We start from the raw sequence: 20,429 nt of genomic DNA, 5'->3' as shown, positions 1-20,429 counted from the left end.
CTTTTTGATATGTGACCACAATGGGGTCAAAATTATCTTATGAATGCAAGAAATGTAAAGAAATACAAGACAGGCTTTTAAGCTCTGCAGAAAAAAACATGAGTTCTATTGGTACTGGACATGTAAGTTTATTTCTCTTTTGTAGTAATAACTACAATTACAATTACATCACAAGGTGAATTCTTCCCCCATTTAAATCAATGGTGAAATAGGTCAATGAGACAAGAGTAACATTAAAGAGTAGATCTTCTGCAGTTAGGAGCTTCATTTAAATCAAAAGGAGCTGCTCACAGACCTAGATTTTAAGACGTGCTGGTTTATTTCCAACCATCTCTGTGAATTAATTTTCACATTCCCATCTCTGTGAATTAGTATTCATATAGAAACCAAAAGCTCCATTTTATCACTACTTAGAAGTTCGATAATTTACATCCACAAAATACCCCAACAATGTCACAGTTCAGTGAAAAGTGTCAAACTCTAATGATCAAGGCAAGCCATGGATCACCAGCATGGGGGCAGAACAGCCTAGCACCATTTGCCTTTGTTCTGAAGGCTGGTGAAGCATGACAATTACTCTGCAGGGTCACCCTGACATGCTATGCCTGGTCTCTGCTGCCCACAGTGTAAAACATGCCCTGCTCTGTTGCAAACAATCCCTGCTGTCTCTGCACAATGCCAGGCCATTTCTGCAATATTCTAGGTTTGAATGTTTTTTCGTTTTATTATTTACATGAATATAAGCACATCCTGGTGTAAACTAAGATCAAGTTAAGAAGCAGACACTTTTAATAGTGAGATGCATCTTTGCTTCCATAAAAACTTGAAGAACTGATAGTATTAAAAATGTTACAGAAATAATCCCTTGGTCTTGATTTATTTTATTTTTTTAAAGCATTCTGGACTCAACATCTTCAGTGCCCCTCTCTTTCCTACCGTGCAATGTATTACATAATTGATTTATTCGCTTCTGTGAGGTATCATGACAATAGGAAAATATTTACCCAGTCCTTTGACAAACTTCATAAGGCACATAATATAACTGGTGGCAGCGTTGGCAAAGACCTGGATGTTGTCTGTGTTTAGAAATGCTTCAAAGACATCAAACACTGGAGCCTGGCGTTTCCCTGTGGAGATAACAAGATGAGAACTCTTCCTCACACTCCCTTAAAAATAATTTTCCAACCATTTTTCAACAATTTAACTGAATCTGTAGAATCTTTTCTATTCTGGGCAGAGACAGAAATAATCTTAAAAGTAAAACCTTCTCTTGCTCCTGGGGCAACTCATGTAGCCTTTCATAGGAAGTGACAGAGACTCCCTCCTTTGCCCAGTCTATGACAAATACCAGTTTATGCCTGTTCAAATGGTAGGAGCAGGTTTGAGCTCTTGAACTCAGGAGCTAATACTTCTGTTTGGTGGAAGTTTCTGTTTAGTTTCTGGTTTAGTTTTTGGTAACTGCCAAGATTACATCAATCATGCAGAAAACTATTCAGACTATAGAGTACCAAAATAGCCTTGATTTTCCAAAGCAGATTATCTTCTTCAAAAGCTGTGTACACCAGCATTCAGCCATCAACCGTAACATATCTCAATGACAAAGTTTAGGAGGAAAACCACGTCCCTTACATGTGACTTGTCATGTTTAAACATACCTTCTAATGGGGCAAAAGAAAAAATGGATTTTCCCATATTAACACATTTCCATGCAAGCAAACATCTCCAGGAAGGATGCACATTCTTACAGAAATGTAGTCTGTAATAGTACTAAGAATATGAAAGCCTTGTGATCAAATGCCTGGACAAGCACTTGCCCAGATTATCACATTAAGTTACCCTTAGGTATAAGAGCAATAGATTTCATACAACAGGAAAGACAGTTCACAAGAGACATGCTGCTTGGATACAGTCCTTTTTCCAGTAGGATAGTGACAAATGCTCAGCCAAGCTCAGTACCCTTGCACTACTGTCTTGCTCAGAATTATTCAAGTAGGTTTGACGCCTTTCTTTCTCAGTCAAATAATTTGTTAGAATGTAGAGGACAAAAGGTCAGAACAACACATCTGCTTTCCTTCCTACCCCAACTATTAAGTCAGATACTTTGGTACAGTTCTGGAGTATTGTAGTGCCACTTTCAGTTTAGGCATTTAAATATATTGAGTTAGTGTCCCCCAGGGAATCAAAAGCATATTTGAAACAGTGCAGGAAGTCCTTACCCATAGAGTATTCTCCTACGAGGTACTCTTTGACCTCTGACTTGCTGCTGCTATGCACTGTTTCCAGGGCACTGAACAAGGGTCTCCATCCCGACTGGATCTGGGTAGAACACATTTCCACCAACTCTCCTATAGAGGTGATCACCTGCAGCCAGTGTAGGAGGGGTTAAAAGAAAACAGCCAAAAAGCAGAACTGATATACAAATGGACCTTCAGAAGGAATGTCTTTAAACACATTCCTAGACCTCACTATGATAATCTAGATTAATTTACTCTTTAATTTTTTTTAGATAGTAGAAAATCTTTATTTTATTGCTTTAAAGCCAGGTCTTCTGTCTCTGTGCTCTGCCACAATGCTGAATTGGGTAGGCAGAGCACTCTTAATTCCTAAATTCCTAATTCCTTGAAGATGATTAAGGGGCAGTATTCAAAGGGAATCAGGGAAGCACTCTCAGGTGGACCAAGTGCACTCTGGAAACCATTCTTATGGGCATGGAGACCAGATACAGACACACTGATCAGAGCTAACTTGCCTGGTCTTGGACGTCCTCATCACACAGCTCCAGCTGCATGATGCGCTCAAAGGGGCGGAAAAGTGCCTCATTGAAGCGAAAGTGAGAAGGCTCGTTCCAGTCCATCAGCACTTCCGTGAGGATGTCATGGATGAAGGAGACAGCCTTCTGAGACACATGTCTCTCCTTGTGACAGGCAGCCTACAGGGAAAGGAAAAGGATTAGACTATGTCCAAGCAAAAAATTTGCTTTTAGTCAGACATTTTCAAGGAAGGTAAGCACTGCATGTTACTGAACCTTCAAAACAGCTTCATCACTGATGTGACCAGGGACCCCACTGTAATGAAAACAGGAGACTACTGCCCTGGAAACAGATGACTGAGACTCTGAGCTGCCTAGAGGTCCACAGTTGTATGAAAATTGGCTGACAAAAACACATAGAGCTAAATAAATTAAATACTAAAACCCACAGAACAGAACTTGTGTGAAATGCTGTCTTTTGTTTGGACTGTGTCAGCCTTTTTCTCTTCCAAAGGTAGCAGCTGAGCTGGCTTTATATAGGAAAAGAAAACCTGCATCCTTTTATAGGAAGAATTGCAAGGATGCAGACCTTGACTGGAATATAGGCAGATGGGGGAGTCAGAGCCCCTTGGGGTTGTATCAGTTTTTTCTCCAGGCACAATTTGCATCATATTGCAGAAGTCCAACACCCTGTCTCAGTCCATTTCAGTAACTTAAGCACATGCTTTGGTGGCAGTATGGCAATATATGACACAGTGTATTCAACACAGAGCAGATTTGACAATGTTGGAGGTTGCTATACATTTTAAGAGCTATCAAGCCTTCTTCATCTTTCTCAGCTTTGTTGCTTCGTGCACACATTCCCATTTTTGTCCCCCATTCCTACCTCTACAAGGTGAGGAGCCACCAGGCTCCAGCAGCGCATGAGGTGGAGCAGCGGGCGGGATTTACTCCTTACAATTCTGAGCATGGCATCACCAAGTCGGAATAAGTGAAGAGCACTTCTCCTGTCCTGTGTGGACTTTACTTCACCTACAAGAAAGTATAAGAATAAATGGAAGCTAAGCATCAGCTGCTCCTCCACTCCTAAATGTCTGAAGAAGAATTAGAAATTACTGATTAAGTGATTGATAATTAATAAGCTTTAGTGGGGGCGAGAAAAAGGAAAATAAACCCCAAACCAATGTAAAACACAGCCTATGCCTGTGTAGATAAAAGAACAGGAGATGGACCCAAGTTTAAAGGTTACTAAACCTACTTTAAGTGATCACTTTTTTTGCAAACATACAAAAGACAAAGGCTTGGAAAAGTCTTGCAGAAAAGTTAAGCAAGGAGTTAAATAAACTGATATTAAGACCCAAAGTGGTAGTTGTGAAAGGTTTTGGTGACATCTACAGGAAAGACTGTAAACTGCAAATTATTTGGCTTGGGTATTTAATTTTGTATTTCTTATTAGGCAAAGGATACAAAGAACAGAATGTAAGAAAATTTTTTTCTGTTCCCCAGTCACTAATACTTGTTATTTCCTGTTGAAAAGGATTCATCTTCCATTGCTCTTACAACATTTGGAAAGACACTTCATCCTTTCATTTCAAATAACTTTACACTGCTTTTATCTCTAACAAAAGACATAATCAGGGGACATATCACTTTTAAAATAAAAAATAGCACTTAATTCCTCTATCTTAATTTTAATTTCAGTATTAAAACAACAGTTGATTGACCACTACATAACATGAAAAGACGTAATCTATTTATTAAAACTAGAGTAATGAATGTTGAGGTCTGGAGACAAGCAAGACTAAAAAACCCAAAATCTTGAAGTGTCATACCTAGAAAACAACAAGCAGCACTTCAGGGAGAGAGGAAACCAATTAAATTGGAGACTCAGAAAAAAACAGTGTCTACCACAGGACAAAACAAAACCTGTGTTATTTATGTAACTTCTGATTGATGTGAGGTACATGCTCTACTCTGTTGGGGAAAATCAAGCAGGACAAATCCCACTGCTTTAACATTCTTCATTTGTGTGCTCTGTTCTCTATCGCCCATTTACTGAACACATCTGAGGTTATCCTACTGTCAAGTATGAAACCTAAATCCACTGTCTTAAGTCTAGACTGACCCAAGTTGCCATACTGGTCTGGGTTCAAAAACAGAGCTGTGATTATATATTGGCACACAATTAACACCCCCCAAAGTCCAAGACTCAAATGAATGTCCTGTGATGTGTTTCAAAGCAGGTGTGCATGTGGTCTCTGTCCAAATAAAGTGCTCAACTTTTTCTGAAGACAAAAAATTGCTCCCACAATTGTAATAAGAAAGATTAGTCCTGTAAGCAGTACAATTATATATAAAACACTCTGTACAGGATCTTCAGGTTATTTACCTGGCATTGCTAGTGAGTAATCAACTGTATCTGTGACTGAATGGAAAAGCTGGGCCTGAGAAGCCTTCTTGAGCTGGTAAAGGAAGCCTGCCAATGCCGTCAAGTTTAACTTGTCAGCAGCATCTTCAAAAAGCCTGTAGGTAAAGAACAGAATCTAACTGAAAAATTCATGAGATGCAGACTTAAATGTGTATGTAAGAGGAAAACTCCTGTCTGTTTGTGGCTTCTATACACTGGCTTTCGTGACACATTGGTAATTGAGGGTTTTTTAATTTATGCAGTGCTGCAGCAAGACTTTGATCTAGAAGCTTTATTAATTGGAGGGTGGAAAGCAGGTTGCTGTGGAATCAACCAGAACCCTTTCAAGATTCACTACAGTGCTAAAACAGAAAGTCACTTCTTCAAGTTACCATAAGCCATTTATGAACCAGTAATCAAAGAACCAGTTGAAACATGCCCAGTCCTCACAACACATATCATCATAGCTTCACTAACTTTAGGGTTACACCAGTTTGCTCCATCTGAAGTTACCAAACCTAACCTGAAAAACAAATTAATTCAAGTCTTAAACCTAAGGTTACCATACCTGAATTGCTAGTTTGGAATATTTTGCTGAATTTGGCTGGGGTATAGTTAATTTTTTTAACAGAGGCAAGTATGGGGCTATGTTTTGGCTAACAGTGACAAATGCAAGCAAGAGTTGTTATTTTCAGCTGCAATGGGCTCTTAGGATTTAACAGTTAAAATCTGTACACATGAAACAATAAGTGTGGTTACACTGGAGGGAAGATCCACAGAGATTACAGTGAAATTTCATATGGTGCACCCAGAAATTGACAAAAATATGATTCTCTGTTATTGCTTTTCATGAAAAACTTTTCTACAGTCCTAAGAAACAAGCGATTAAATCCTAACAAACATTTGCATTTAAGTAAAAGGGTAGAAATGAAACCAGCATCATTAAAATGACAGTATTGCTATTCTCTAATCCTCAGACCCAAGCTGTATTGTAAGCTTCCTAAATAAAAGGTATTTTTTTGCCCAGAGTCAAATTTCTACAAGCAGTTTATGCAGTACTTTTGGCTCTGAATTTACACATAACACCTTCCTATGGGCAGAGATCAAGATGAAAAATATCAGTTGGATCAAAAAGGTCAAACCCAGGAATTTTTCAACTGTAACCTGGGCTGCTTAAAATATAGCAGAAATAATATCAGTTGGCAGGCCATGATGAAAGGACATTTCAGACAGCCATTCTGTGACCATACTTGGCTCCCTTGCTCCTCTGGACACACTGGGGAAGCCTGACAAACTGTCCACACAGCCCTGGCAGAAGCAGCTGCTTTCTGACTGACACTGGTCTTGTCAATCAGTCCCTTCCTGTCAGGACAAGACACCCCTTTACTTTGCTTAACTGATACAACATACCAATTTACATGCAAGAAAGAAATCCACCACTCTTGGATGCATTTGATTTGCTTGGCATATTCACTGGTGCGCACAGATACACTCAGCTCAGTACTTGCAGGTACTGCAGAGATGAGAAAACCCCAGGTCTTTTAGAAACTGCTGGTTGTGACAAACACTCAGCTCTCTAGTGAAATTCAACTGAAGCAAGTGGCTGAAACGAACAAAGATCAGGCCCACTGCAGCACAAAAAGGGCCATTTTGGTACTGCTTTGGGAACAAGGATTCTGGTTGCTGACAGCAGTGCTTTTACCTGTCAGCCTGCGTGGAGAGCGTGAGAACAGCTTTGGCAGCACTGGTACCACACAGCAGACTGCCTCCACGGAAGTCAAAAGCTCTGCCCTTACTGCTGTCCTTGATGAGATCCTGGATGGAAACTGGCTGAATGACAGGGTGGCTGCTCAGGGTGGTCTCTTGCTCGGGGGTGAGTGCCTGAGGAGCCTCCCCAGGCTCAGAGTCTGGGTGCTGCCCTCCGGGTGCTTGCTGGGACTGGGTGATGGTAAGGGAGGGCTGGGCAGCACCATCACTGAAGTGGGTGTGCTCCAGTGTGCTGATGTACTCACACACCCTGGGAACACACAGGAGAAACAAAAATTAACAAACACCCCAAAACAACTCCTGCACTAAAACTCCAAATATAACACGCCAAAACAACTCTTCCCTGCAGTAATCACAGGACACTTCCCTCAAACCATAAACAGATGCTTTCTAACTCTCAAATGACACAGAGATAACCTTTCTTCTTACACATAGATAACCTTTCTTCTTTGGCCTCCCATGTGCCTAGATAGCACATAGTTTGGTGGAAGTGCCTAAAAAGCCCATTAAGGTTCCTGGGTCTGCCACAGTCTTCTGGTAACTTTGAAGCTTCCAAGCATTTTGTCCCTGTGTAGTGGTGGAAAACGGCACCATCTTTTCTTTTAGAGATACTGACAGTTAATTCACTTTGACACTGTTTTTACAGAACATCCAGAGATTGCAAAGCCCTTTTTCTCAGTCCCTTACTTTCGGGCAACATGGCCTGAATTCTGGATATTTTGGGAAAGCTGGTGAGTACCTGAATACATGAGGCCAACAGTCCTGATTATGGCTTCCCATCTCCAGACCCACATTAAGGACTGCATCCATACACAAAACATGAGCAGTGTGCAGGCAGACTCCCTGCACTTTCCCCATCTGCTCCAGTTTCTGCTCCACTTTCTGTTTCACTGTAGCATAAAAAAATAAATAAAATTAGCTTCTTCAGCTTTTAAACAAACACTGGTTTGTATACAGGGTGATGAAATCTATAAAAGAACATGAATTTTAGGCAAAAAAACCCCCAACCAAATCAGAGAAATCCATTTCTTCCTAATAAACCTAAGGTAGCTTTAAAACAAAAATCCTTTTTGACTGAGCCTATATTCGTGAAAAAAAGTATGAAAAAGTGAAAATCAATGCTAGATTGACACCCTCCACCCCCAAATTCACATCCTGTTGCCCACCGAACAGTTGCAGATTGCCAGTGATATTTCTCTTCAGAGATGGCTGACTGGATATTTATTTTTACCAAAATCTCCTTTGCTATGGAAAAAAAATAGCATTTGTGGATTTCATATGTATTTCCATACAAAAAAATTCAAATTCACCAAAAACCTCTTGCCAAAGTAAAACTAATCTTTATCTGAGCTACAACCATTTGGTTCTATTTATTTTTTCTGAGAACCCCTGAAAAGCTTCATTTTCATGCTGCATTGGAATAGAAACAAGTTTTGAAGCTTTGCAAGCTTTCACAGAACAGATCTGTTTGCCTCTGCCCACTGCTGCTGCCTCCTCTTTGATTCAGCACAGTCTGGCCAACTCACTTCAGCCATGTCCAGCAGAGCAGTCAAAAGCTTGTTTAAGCTCAGGCTTTTTCAGTTTTGTTTTCTCTACCAAGACACCAAATTTAAGTACCAAGCAAGATCTTTTGTGCAACGCTGTCATTTGTAATGGGCTTCTTGCTATTAGAAATTTGACATAAACAGAGAAATTTTGTGTACTTCTTCAAATAGTCACTGGAGAGAACCACTGGGTTTGAAATGGTGGTACAGAGATGCAGAACTTTTTATCCATTTTAATCTAACATGATTCAGAAACAGTTTTAAATATTTGAAGATGATGACAAAAGATAATCAAGGATATATAAACCACACAGGGAGAGCGATGCAAACTCAGTTTACATTACCACCCAACACACAAAAATCCCTAAATAAGCTGTTTCTCTGATGCTCTCTGGTTGTACTAGCATCACAAGGTTTAAAAAGTACACATTGAAAAATGCTGCTGGCTTATGCATTGTTCCACTGATATAAGTTCCATATAGAATGTAATTAGTGGGACATAATGTTAAGAACTTAGGACAGCAGGCATGTACTGAAGACACACATCCTATGTGCCTACAAGCAAGTGGTGTACAGCAGAACAATGGAGGGAAATGCCACTTATGTGTGGCAAAGTGCTTTCCAGTTGCAGCTTCACAGGCAACGTAAGATAAGGTAGGTAATTCAATCATGTAGTTACCTTGAGCTATAGCATCACTGGGTTCTTGGATTTCTTTTTCTTCTTTCTCTTCTTGGACACAGGAGGCCGCAGACATTTGGGCAAGAGCAGATGCACAGTTGGCAGCAACTCCTGTAAAGCAACAACACAATTACTGTATGATCAACATTTCCTCCCCAATCCCATACAACCTCAACAAGAGGTAGGGTCAAGAAAAGTTGGTTGGCTATGTTCATGCTGTAGGGCACTCTATGTGTATTGTCACCATCCATATGTCACCACTATGCAAAACTGGAGGAGGATGCTGCATTTCTTTCTCCTAAATTCCTTCAAGGAAAGTTACCATCCTATTCTATGAATCTGCCATGACATCCCCCATGCAGCCTTACCCAGAGCACAGCTTAGCCGAGCTGCCCTCCTTAGTCCATCCAGGCTCACGCAGATGGAGTCCTTCTCCTTCTGGTTCTGCTCTTTGGCTCCTTCTGCTCCCAAGATGAAGGCCAGCCCCTTGGAGCTGCCTGCCATGCGGCCAGTCAGTGGGGTGGACAAAGTGTCAATCAAGTTCTTCCAACAGCCAATTAAAATGTACCGGGCAAAAGCAATTCCTAAAGTGGAAAAAACATTAATACTATTACTACAAGAAAATGGCACAAGAGAAGCTTTATCATAAGTGGTAAAAAGCCAAGTCACATTTGTCCCCTGCAGGCTGAACTGCCAATTCACATGTACGATGTACTGATATACTTTCTTTTTAAATTGTCATTCTACACTATTTTTCTGCATATGCTTTTGGTACGTAACAACCCACTGCTGGATAACACACTTGTACTTGATATTACAGTCTTAGTACCTGCAACAACAGAATCATCTGTCTTCCGGTTCTGGGAAAGAGGAGATTGAGCTGAAGCAGATGCCATCAATTGGCCACCGATTGCACTGCTGCCCAAGCCGTCGATGTCTGCCAGAACATTAAAAAACATCAGATTACTGTTAGCCACACAGATGGCACGAGGAACACATGTCTTACTGGCTCTGTGTTCAACTAAGTACTAGCATTCCTGACTTCTCAGGTGTGATTTTTTTGTTACTCTTTTTGGCAGCCTTCTAAAGCCTTGGTATAAACATGAGCTGAGGCACCTTAGGCTTTGCCCAGTATAACCAATGTTTTGTTGAATAGGGGAGACATCCCACTCTCATAAGCTGCTCTCCCCCCTCTTCTAGTTACACAATGAACAGAACTTCCAGTAGAGATTTCAAGGTATTACAGTTCAGAACTTACCACACACTTAAATCTCTGCATTTCTTAGTATAATATTTCAAATCTTGCTAAATCCTGTATTTAGATGTTTTCAGACCTCAGTCTTAGTCCTGAAGATGCATTGGGATCCTATTTCCTAAATGTGATTTTTGGTAGATCTCTGTATGCTCAATCTCAACAAAAGAAATAAAACCCTTTCTCCAACACAACTAAAGAGCCATTTCTCACAGAGAGTTTAATGTTAGGGACACCAGGTTGATTTCCTTTCTAACAAGCCCCATCTCCACATCTGGGTATCATTTTTTCCATGTGTTTTTTCCCTCTTACCAGATTAGTAGTTAAAAGTAACACTGAGCTCAATACAATAAGCAAAAAACTTTCAGAGCAGTGCCCTTTGATCACCACTTACTGGCTCAGCTGAAGCCATTGTTTTCCCTGCATACACTATTTTAATTACAGACACATTAAAGCAGACAGTGCATTTTATATCAATACAGTATCATAGGCATCCTGCTGTCTTTCAACTGATACAATTTGATTTTTTTTTCCCCTCAAATGAAGCTAAGGATTGCTTCTAAGCACTTGTGCTCCAGGTTTTCAGCTTCTCTCTAGTGCCATTTGGCATATCCCTGGCATAGCTCAAGCCTGAACCAAGGGGAGTCTAATCTGTGGAAGGCTTCCAGGATCAGATGCCACTATTTATATTTGTACTGCACTGCAGGCATACTGAAATGGCTTTGCTGTGACATCAAGAAACAGCAGCCTTACTGTTTATCATTAACAAGTATCAACTCTACCAGAATTGAAGCTAACAGATTTAAGAGATGTTTTGGTTCAGTGAACAAAACTTCTCTCCCTGTCTCCCAGGGACAGTTTTGATTTTTTTTAAACTTATGCTTCAAAACCACCCTGATGAGCCAAAACAAACACTTAAATACCTGCCACAGCTAGGTCTGGCTCCTTCTCTACTGATAATTCCACAAGACACCACATATTGCATCATGACATGCTGTTCTGTATGCAACACAATAAAGCAGTGTGTCATTGTAGCTTGTTTTAGACACACTTGGAAGTTAGTCTTGCCACGATAATATTGTACTGACCTGTCAACATGCTGATAAGTGGAAGGCTGTGCTCCTCAGGGCTTCCCCAGTATCCAGCTTCCCCTAGCATGTTCCTTTCTAGTACCTGGTGGTACAGTTCTTCAACCCATGCCTGGGAAAATACCATCAACACTCCACTGGACTGGACCTGCTTCATGAATTCCTTCTGCAGAGAACCATAAAAGCCAAATGTAAGACAACAGTGTAAGCCCTACAGCATCAGCCCCCAGATCTACTTCTGAGTAAGGAATTGCAGAAAGAATTAAGTTATGAAAAGAATTAATGGAGGATTGCACTCTTAGAATTGTTAAGATTGGAAAATATCTTTAAGGTCATCAAGTCCAACTGTCAGCACAGCACCATCACCACATTCACCATTAAACCATGTCCTGAAGTGCCATACCCACGTGTTTTTGAATGGTTCCATGGGCAGTCTGCTCTTCTTCCTTACAACCCCTTCCATGAAAAGAAATTTCCTGGCATAACTTGGGATCATTTCCTCTACTCCTGTCACTTGCTACCTGGCAGAAGAGTTCTACCCTCACCTCACTACACCCTCCTTCACGGAGTTGTAGACAATGAGAAAGTCTCCCCGGAGCCTCCTTTCCTCCAGGCTAAACAAAGACAGCTCCCTCAGCCACTCCTCATAAGACTTGGTCTCTAGACCCTAGAACAGCTTTGTTGCTCTTCTCTGGACTCTCTCCAGGACCTCAATGTCCTTCTTGTACTGGGAGTCCAAGACTGAACACAGGATTTGAGGTGCAGCCTCACCAGTAGGACAATCCTTGCCTGGTCTTGCTGGCCACACTATTCCTGATACAGGCCCAGGATGCCATTGGCCTTCTTGGCCACCTGAGCCCACACTGGCTCATGTTCAGTTGGCTCATAAACACTCCCAGGTCTTTTTCCCCCAGGCAGCTTTCCAGCCACTCTGCCCCAGCCTGTAGTGCCACACTGGGTTCTTGTGACCCACGGGCACGATCTGACACTTTACCTCATTGAACCTCATACAAGTGGCCAGGCCCCATCAGCCCAGCCTGTCCGGATCCTTCTGCGTCTGTCTCTGCAGTGGAGAATGACATGAACATGAGCAGCTCTCCCTTCTCCTACTGCAGTTAATGTAAGATACAAATCAGAATGACAATTCTTTCACAGTGACAATGAGACATGCTGATCTCTCGCTACTTCCATGAGGTAGGAGTGGGATCTCAAATCCAATTAGAAGTTGTGGCACCTAACATAGCCTGTCCAACAACTGGGCTTTTCTGCATTGAACAGTCATCACAGATTAACTGGTCTCCAATTATTTGTCAGAATGATCTCTAAGAATACTTTGGTCATGCTCAGGCCTGTTGTGCACACTGAATCCTCTAGAGAATGTCATGAGTCACAGATCTGCACTTGATCTGCTGCAGACAACACCAGAACTAAGGATGATGTTAAACTCCATTTGTTTTTGAGATGATATAGATTATAAATTCCCTTACACTGGAAGTTCAGTAATAATTATATATTTTGACACCTTTTCTTATTTTTTCCATATATCACAATTTTCTTTTGTTTTTCAGAAAACTCTGAAAAAATGTCTCTTGGGCAACTAAGTTAAAAAACATGGATGCATGTTTTCAAAACGATTTTTAAAAAGCCCAAGAAGTGAAGGAATTCCAGGTGTAACAAAAATCATAATTTCACACTACTAAGACCTACTTATTTTTCACTTTAACTTCTCATGTCTTCATCTACAGAAATTCAAATCAAATATTAGGCAAAAAAACAGTTGCAAGATGAAGATATGTTCATGCACATTGTCAAGAGACAGTACTTGCAATACCACATGATGCTAATCTATTCTGAAAATAGCTTAACCATCAAAATGACTGCGACCTTAATGACAATCAGTAAGCAGCATTCCTTCCCACCAAATCACAGAGTAATTCAGATGCACAACACTTATCATGCAAGATTCATAAGCAGCTTGGAGAATGCTTCATTTGCAATTACTATTTCTCCACTTAGCAAGCAGCCTAAAGGCTTTATGTGTGGGCTGGTTTATGTGAAAGGAAGCAAAATAAATTTTCATTTTTTAAAAACAATGATCCCATATTCCCCAACTCACCAGCAATACGGGGGCTTGGGCAGGTTTCTTCCTGTAGTAATCTGAGTTTGCCAATTTTAGGTTGAGCAGCAAAGTGTAATGTGATACCACGTAGAGACTGTCTGCATTCATCAGAGTCTGGAAGTTGAAATTTAGGTTTCCCTCAAATCCTGGTGAGTGCATCATACCTAACAAAAACACCATGTGAGCTCTCATATCTTACACAGATTTTTCCTGGAAAAAAATATCAGAAACTATCCCTAACATTTTGGCAGCAACAGATTGCTAGAATAGTTAATGAATCATCAGTAGAAATTGCTCTACTAAACATACTAGAGTAGGGAATAGAAAAATAAGTAGTTCATCTAGAATGCAAGACAAACTGAACACTCCAGTCACAGTCCAGCAAAACAATGTTTTTGAAATTTGTGCTAAATTTGAAATAAGCAAGGAGCACCAGCATTTATTGGGATGACTGTCATGTATAAAGCAAAGGGCAGGATACGTCTGCAATGCTAACTGGAAAAGTGAGGTGGAAAGGAGCAGACCCAAAGCCTGTGTACTTAAATGAAAATACACTGCACCAAATGGTGCTAATGAGATTAACAGCCCTTTTAACCCCCCAGTAAACCTGTTCTGGCAAAGTCATTTGCTGGATGGGGACTGGAGTGCTCCACACCTTACAAGATCAGTCCGTAATCATCATTCTCTCCATGGCCTAGAGGTATGTGGACAAATATCTAGGGCCAAGCTGGCTGGAACTAGTTACAACTCCAAGCCCTATTTATTTCATACAAGGCCTACTTTCTAAATGGCTGAGCACTTGCACTTCTGTCAGACCCAGAAACCACCAGAAAGGACTCACTAGTCCTGAAAACAATATTTTTATGAAGCCTACAACCATGCTCAATGGCACAATCCCTTCTTCCCATGGATGTCAAATAGCTGACCTACTGGTAGAAAAATATCAATCAAGGATGAGCAACACCTAATTGAATCCCCATGATCCGTAGTCTGAACCATGAAAAAACTAGAAATACCAGATCCACCCACATAACTCACAATATTTCATGGTTTTCACATCAACTGTGAAATCCATTCATATAATGTCAATTAGGGAAGATTAAGAAGTCAGCTTTACCCTAAAGGAATGCTCGAAATGGAACAAAAACCAGCTTCCAAGGTTAGTTACATGATGAAGCAAAGCTGTGTCATTTGTTAACGGCTGCAGTGGTTTACTGTGAATATATTCCTCCCACCATAAAGCTCATACCTCTTTTTAGACAAAATACAACAAACCATTAACAGTAAAAAAAAAAATCCACACACAGAAAAGAAGCAAATGTTTTTCTTGCCTCGTGAGGGTTTGAAAGCTCTGTGCTGCTGCCTTCTCGGACTTTCCACTGTCGTCACTTTGGGGGCGTGGATAAGGTGAGTAACTGTTTGAGGGTGGATTTAGAAAGAGAGTAACTGTTCCAGGGTGGGTCTAAAAAATGAGTATCTGTTCAAGGGAACAACCTTTGTGGAAGAAGGGTGATAGGGCTGGCCACAAACCACATCCACACAGGCTGGCATTGCTTGGGGTAGATTTCTCATGGTGAATGTCAACAGAATGTCAGCTTTACCTAGTACCAAAACTGCAACCATGTGCTTGAAAGTACCCTGTGAGTAGTTCTAGTGATTTCTTCATCACTGAAAACAAAGATGCATCTTAACACTCTGTCGGATGGAGGATCATGATATTGATGTAGATATCTCATCTCCCACTGGCTTTTTGTCTTATCTCTCTTAAATATGTACCTCGGGGACTAGAATCTGCTAGAGTAATAAAAACCTCAAGGCAGAGGCATATGTAAAAGTAAAAAAAACCCAAAAAACCAAAAAAACCCCAACAACAAAAAATCCCAACCAAACAAAAAAACCCACTTTATTTTGCATCAAAATGTTTAAAAAAATGTGCAACCTCCTATACAAGATAACAATTAAAAAGGAAGGTGTAGAAGTGCACAGAAAAGTCAATACTCTGTTGAAGGCATGTATTTGAGCACTAAAAAGTGTTGGGGAAAAATATGTTCCTTAACTTCCTCTAAAAAATGGGAAAACAACTGCATTTGTGAGATGCTGAGATCACAGAAACAGAAGATAAGATTATACCTACCAGCATAAAAATCTTCTCTCTAAAAAGTATGGAATCAAAACTCTAAATGGGCTAACTTACTCCTAACTTTAGAGTTAACCAACTTAATTGCAAATTTTAATTTCACTACAACTCTGTTTAGCTGACTACACCTTTTTCATTCTTATCTCAGCAGTGCCTTAAATTCCTACCTCCATTCATTGCCTTTCAATCCTATGAAAACATCCTAATTTTGAAATGCTATCTATATAAGGACCTGGCTTGAAGGAAAGAATACTGAATTGTATTATTCTTCCAAAGTGTAGGAAAAATCAAGAAATTAAACAAAGCAGTTAAATAAGGTCTCCCAGAAACACAAAAATACTGCTTCTGTGCTGACTGGTCTCAGAACTGTATCTTTTCTCAGCTCAAATCTTAACCAACTCTCAAATTTCTCCATGCATTCTTCAAGAATTATACATGAATAAATGTTGTATATACAATTAATGGGATCAATCCCTCTAGCTTCATCATCTAATCAGTGCCTTGACCAGCTGGTGCTAACGAAGGACTCCTAAAGTAAGGACCTACACATTGTTTAGAGAGGCAGATCAAACTGGTGTCTCAGAAGCTCTCCAGGGGACTTCTCACCCCCTGACATTTGTTTCAAATTTCCTAAGTCTCTCTCTCTAAAGGTTTTCAAACTCATGGCTCTCTCATCTACACAGGAGCACAAGTTCTCACCTCAGGAGGACTGGTGGACATTTGCTTAAGATCTGAGGTACAACTTAAGGGACTGTTTCAGCTGGAATGAGTCTCATTCCAGGTGTCCAACTGAAACAGGAATTACCCAGATCTTATGAAAGCATAAAAGTACAACCCTGCAACAGCCACGACTTCATGAAAACTCCATGATAGCTCTTCCAGGCTGTCTTAATACAGTGACTGGCTACTCCATTCTTCCACGATTCCTTACTGAATGGTGTCTTTTACAAGTACTTCACAAAATCCATCTGGAAATGTGGTGTACATTTTTAAAGCACAGATTTAGCCACACGGGTGGCTTTCTTAGAAAAGTGAATGGTCTCTCTCAACAATCTAAGTCCAAGACTAGGTATCTTTTTTAAGATATACAAACCACAAACAATGGACTTAATGCAAAAATTCAGTTATATTCTTCCATTTTTTCACTGCATTACTCATACTGAATGCCAAGAAAAGCTATGTTTAGCCTTAAAATCTAGAATTCTCCTAGGTCCACATCTTCTAAAGCTTTAAAAGCACTCTATAAAGACTTTACAGACAAAAGGGAAAAGAAGTGGCATACTCATTCATGCACAAGGAAACAGGTGCACAAAGATTTGAACTAGAGGTCTAGCACTGGTCTTTCATCATAACCTCAAGATTACCCTTTTCCAGGAAAAAAGAAATACTTGTGACAAAAAGGGTGCTCTTGAGCCCCTCAATTAGGAAAGTAGTGCACATTAGTGCCTCTTTCCTTTCTGTGATATAAAATAGCCAATGTTTCTTAATGATCTTCCTGAGTTAAGGTTTATTTGGGTAGCATTTAAACAGGATATTAAGAATATCATCTTATTCACCCAGCTTCATATCTAAATTATGCTGTATGATGATGGGAAGAGTCCCCCCTTCTGACTCTGCATGAGTTTAATGTGTGTGAGAGAGCATAAATGAATGAAGCAATGATTAGGAGATGAGCAATAGGAAAGGTAAATGCAGTAAAGTAAGTTAAATAAACAGACACATGTTTTAGCAAACATTTTCATTTTGGCCACTGTCAGGAAAGCGAAACCCTTCTAAAAATATATATTTACACACATTTTAAATATGCTATCAACAGGACAAACTAGCCTTTGCATGACTTTTTTCGTTTGTTTGACAGGTCGAGATCCCAAATGTTCTAATCATTAAAGAACTGAATATAGGCAGATCTTAATTTTTGTCTTGGTCTGGGCTTTGAGCTTTGCACTTCCTGTCATATTAAACAGCAGCATTATGAAAAACAAAAGAGTGAAGACAAACTCCCCTCTTTCCCTATCCTTTCTAGAGCTTACTGCTGCAGAATTGTTACCACCCTCTTTGTGAGGCTGGCATTACTAATAATAACAGTGCAGTGATGTACTAAGCTACTTATATCTCATTGCAAACAGGCGATGGGACTTCCCACCTTCTCATTCTAAGGTGCAACCCCGACCTCTCTTTAGTGACACCGTGTGCAAAGCTTCTCAACAGAGCTTCACAAACCTGCAAAGAGGTATCTTGCTACAACAAACTCCATTTCTTTATTGATTCAGGACATAATCCAGAGCCTGTTAAGTGTCAATGGATGTACCTCCCTTTGGATCACTGCCTGCATACTCAATTTGCTTTGCCTTAAATGAAGTATGTTCCTGTGGAGGAATGTATGGTGTAAAGGCCAAACCTCCTCATTCTGGGTATGTTCTCTGAAGATGAAATCCTACAAGGGAATCTGTGTACAGTGCAGTCAGAGTGTGTATGTTGGTTAGACAGTAAATATTTGCTTGCAAACCTGAGCAGAATGTTGAAGAGAAGCTCTGCAGTGCTCCATCCACTTCTTCTATGCTGGGAAGAGCTATAAGCCTAGGAAGAAGTGCTTCAAGTGACTGGATGAAGAGCCGTGCACTGTGCTGGTCTGCTTCTTGGCTCTTCAGCAACTTCAGAGAGAGAGCAGCAGTGTGTAAGGACCTGTGACCCGGGCAATCCCGTGGGGTCTGCTCCTCATCAGCCAGGGAACAATTGTCAGAGCCTATGTCTGAGACATCAGACCTGCCCGAATCCTTTTCTGCTGCCATGGAATACTGATCACATGAATCAAACTCAGTCCTAGAAAGGTCCTGGTCATCTACACTGAAGTTACTTTCACTGTATCTGGATCCATAGGACCGGGTCTTGCAATCAACTGATAAAAAGTTAGTTATATCTGGATAGACTATGGTGTGGCTCCTTTGAACAACATCTGGCTGGTCAATGGTTTCTGACTCTGGTTCTCTGTAATGAATTTCTTTGCTTTCATGTCCAGCTGGAGATGGCAGGGAGTTTTTTTGATTTTCTGGATTATCCTCTGGAGTTGTTTGTCCCATATCCCCTTCCAAAGTAGTCTGACCAGTGTCTGTGGTAACGCTAATGCTGATATCAGGACTCTTCTCATTTCCTGATTCCCAGGCAGGGTTTTCTGAGGACAGGATGCGTCTCTGCCACCTGAAGTCAGCATCATTGATCTCCATGGAGTCCCTGCTTGTCTCGGTCCCATCCTTCAATTCTTCCAAGCGCTGGAGCAGCAGCTGGATCTGCTCTTCACTAAGACCCCTCCCTTGGCTCAGCTCATCTAACGCTCCAAGCAGGGCAAAGACGCAGGACACTGAAGCATAGCACGCTTCAATACCGCCTTTGATGCACGCTTCCGTCATCCCATCCATGATACTACAATCAACACAGAGTTTATTTAAGTGATGTATGCAGCAACATGTATGGTGAGCATGTCACTGTCATTCAACACCATCTGTCCATAATCAGGAAAAAAAGAAGTGAACTTATCCTTTAAGACTATTCCTGAGAAAGACAATTAGTGTAAGAACAAACTATTAAGTCTCTCGTGCAAACATGGTCATTCTGTAAAGGGAGTGCCAACAAGGGAAAGTTACCATGTACTCATACCACCATGCACAGCATACTCTCTCTTACAGACAAGCACGTAACTAAAAAAATCTCAACACCCAGCTGAACTAAATTTAAAGGCCATATGTATCCTGAAAATGATCTTATCTGCAAGATATGATCTTTATAAGAACTGAGAACCCTTCTTGCTCAATGTGACAATGTTTAAATTTTCTATGACCTCCTCTGACTTCATCTTGAAAATATACCTCTAAAGAAACACACATTTATTTTACTGCAAGTTTAAGGACACATAATCAAAAATTTCCAGCTGTAAACCAACATATTTGGGAATTTTGGCAAACTCAACAAGATAGCTATCTATGTCTTTACAAACAGGCACAGACTGATGACAAAGCAAGCAAGAGCTTTTACACCTTTTCCATTCTCAGAGCTTACTTAACCAGGCAGATACCCCAGCTCATACTAGGTATGCTCCTGAACTGCTTAAGTGCTCTGTGTGCACAGGTTTAAGACAGAAGAGGCTAAAGGAGGAAACAAAGCGTACAGCTTGAGAAGATCCAGATGGGACTTTCTTTTAGAAATAGACCTCTTCTTGGATTCTGACTCAGAAGAGCAGGGCCCTGCCAAATCACAAAGCTGTCGAGGACTGCCAAGTATCTGAAAGGAAAAGAAACGAAAGTAAGAAGAAGATTATCTAAGCATTATTTAAATAAAATAAATAGGTCATAATTCTATCAAGTCCAAGGTAGCACTATTGTAATTTCTCACAGCAAATGAAAATGGCACAGTGATGGTCTACTTATTAAAGCTACCTTTCCTCTTTTTAGACACAGAAAAGCAAGTAAAGGAGAATATTCAGCAAGAATCACATTTAGAATGTTCTCCAGTGCTTTACATTTTTAGCTGATTTTTTCACCTGATACTGCACAGAAGACAATTTTTATGCCAACATAAGTATTTTTTATTATAGTTTATACCAAAGGAAACCTCTCTCCTCAGCCACCTTGTTACACAATTATGGAGTCATGCAAAGATAGGCAAAGTGATTCCTTCAGACTCAACCTGCTAGGTG

At 40.4% G+C, this 20,429-nt stretch overlaps 1 protein-coding gene across 2 annotated transcripts in view; it reads right to left on the bottom strand.

Annotated features, from left to right (window-relative positions):
* Nucleotides 1–20,429, bottom strand: part of ARFGEF3 (ARFGEF family member 3) — a 96,067-nt gene that overhangs the window by 31,866 nt on the left and 43,772 nt on the right. For both annotated transcript variants that reach the window (XM_066546876.1, XM_066546877.1), the window contains exons 11-24: nt 19,902–20,014; nt 18,249–19,159; nt 13,603–13,769; nt 11,487–11,652; nt 9,976–10,083; nt 9,515–9,730; nt 9,147–9,257; nt 7,663–7,813; nt 6,859–7,173; nt 5,139–5,272; nt 3,636–3,781; nt 2,750–2,929; nt 2,217–2,361; nt 1,005–1,127 (exon numbers count right to left, since the gene is read on the bottom strand). In XM_066546876.1, coding sequence (XP_066402973.1) covers nt 1,005–1,127; nt 2,217–2,361; nt 2,750–2,929; nt 3,636–3,781; nt 5,139–5,272; nt 6,859–7,173; nt 7,663–7,813; nt 9,147–9,257; nt 9,515–9,730; nt 9,976–10,083; nt 11,487–11,652; nt 13,603–13,769; nt 18,249–19,159; nt 19,902–20,014 — 2,986 coding nt within the window. The remainder of the gene's footprint in view (nt 1–1,004; nt 1,128–2,216; nt 2,362–2,749; nt 2,930–3,635; nt 3,782–5,138; nt 5,273–6,858; nt 7,174–7,662; nt 7,814–9,146; nt 9,258–9,514; nt 9,731–9,975; nt 10,084–11,486; nt 11,653–13,602; nt 13,770–18,248; nt 19,160–19,901; nt 20,015–20,429) is intronic.

This window comes from Molothrus aeneus, chromosome 3, assembly GCF_037042795.1.
Source record: "Molothrus aeneus isolate 106 chromosome 3, BPBGC_Maene_1.0, whole genome shotgun sequence".
Lineage (NCBI taxonomy): Eukaryota > Metazoa > Chordata > Aves > Passeriformes > Icteridae > Molothrus > Molothrus aeneus.
This window is presented reverse-complemented; position numbering and strand designations above follow the sequence as displayed.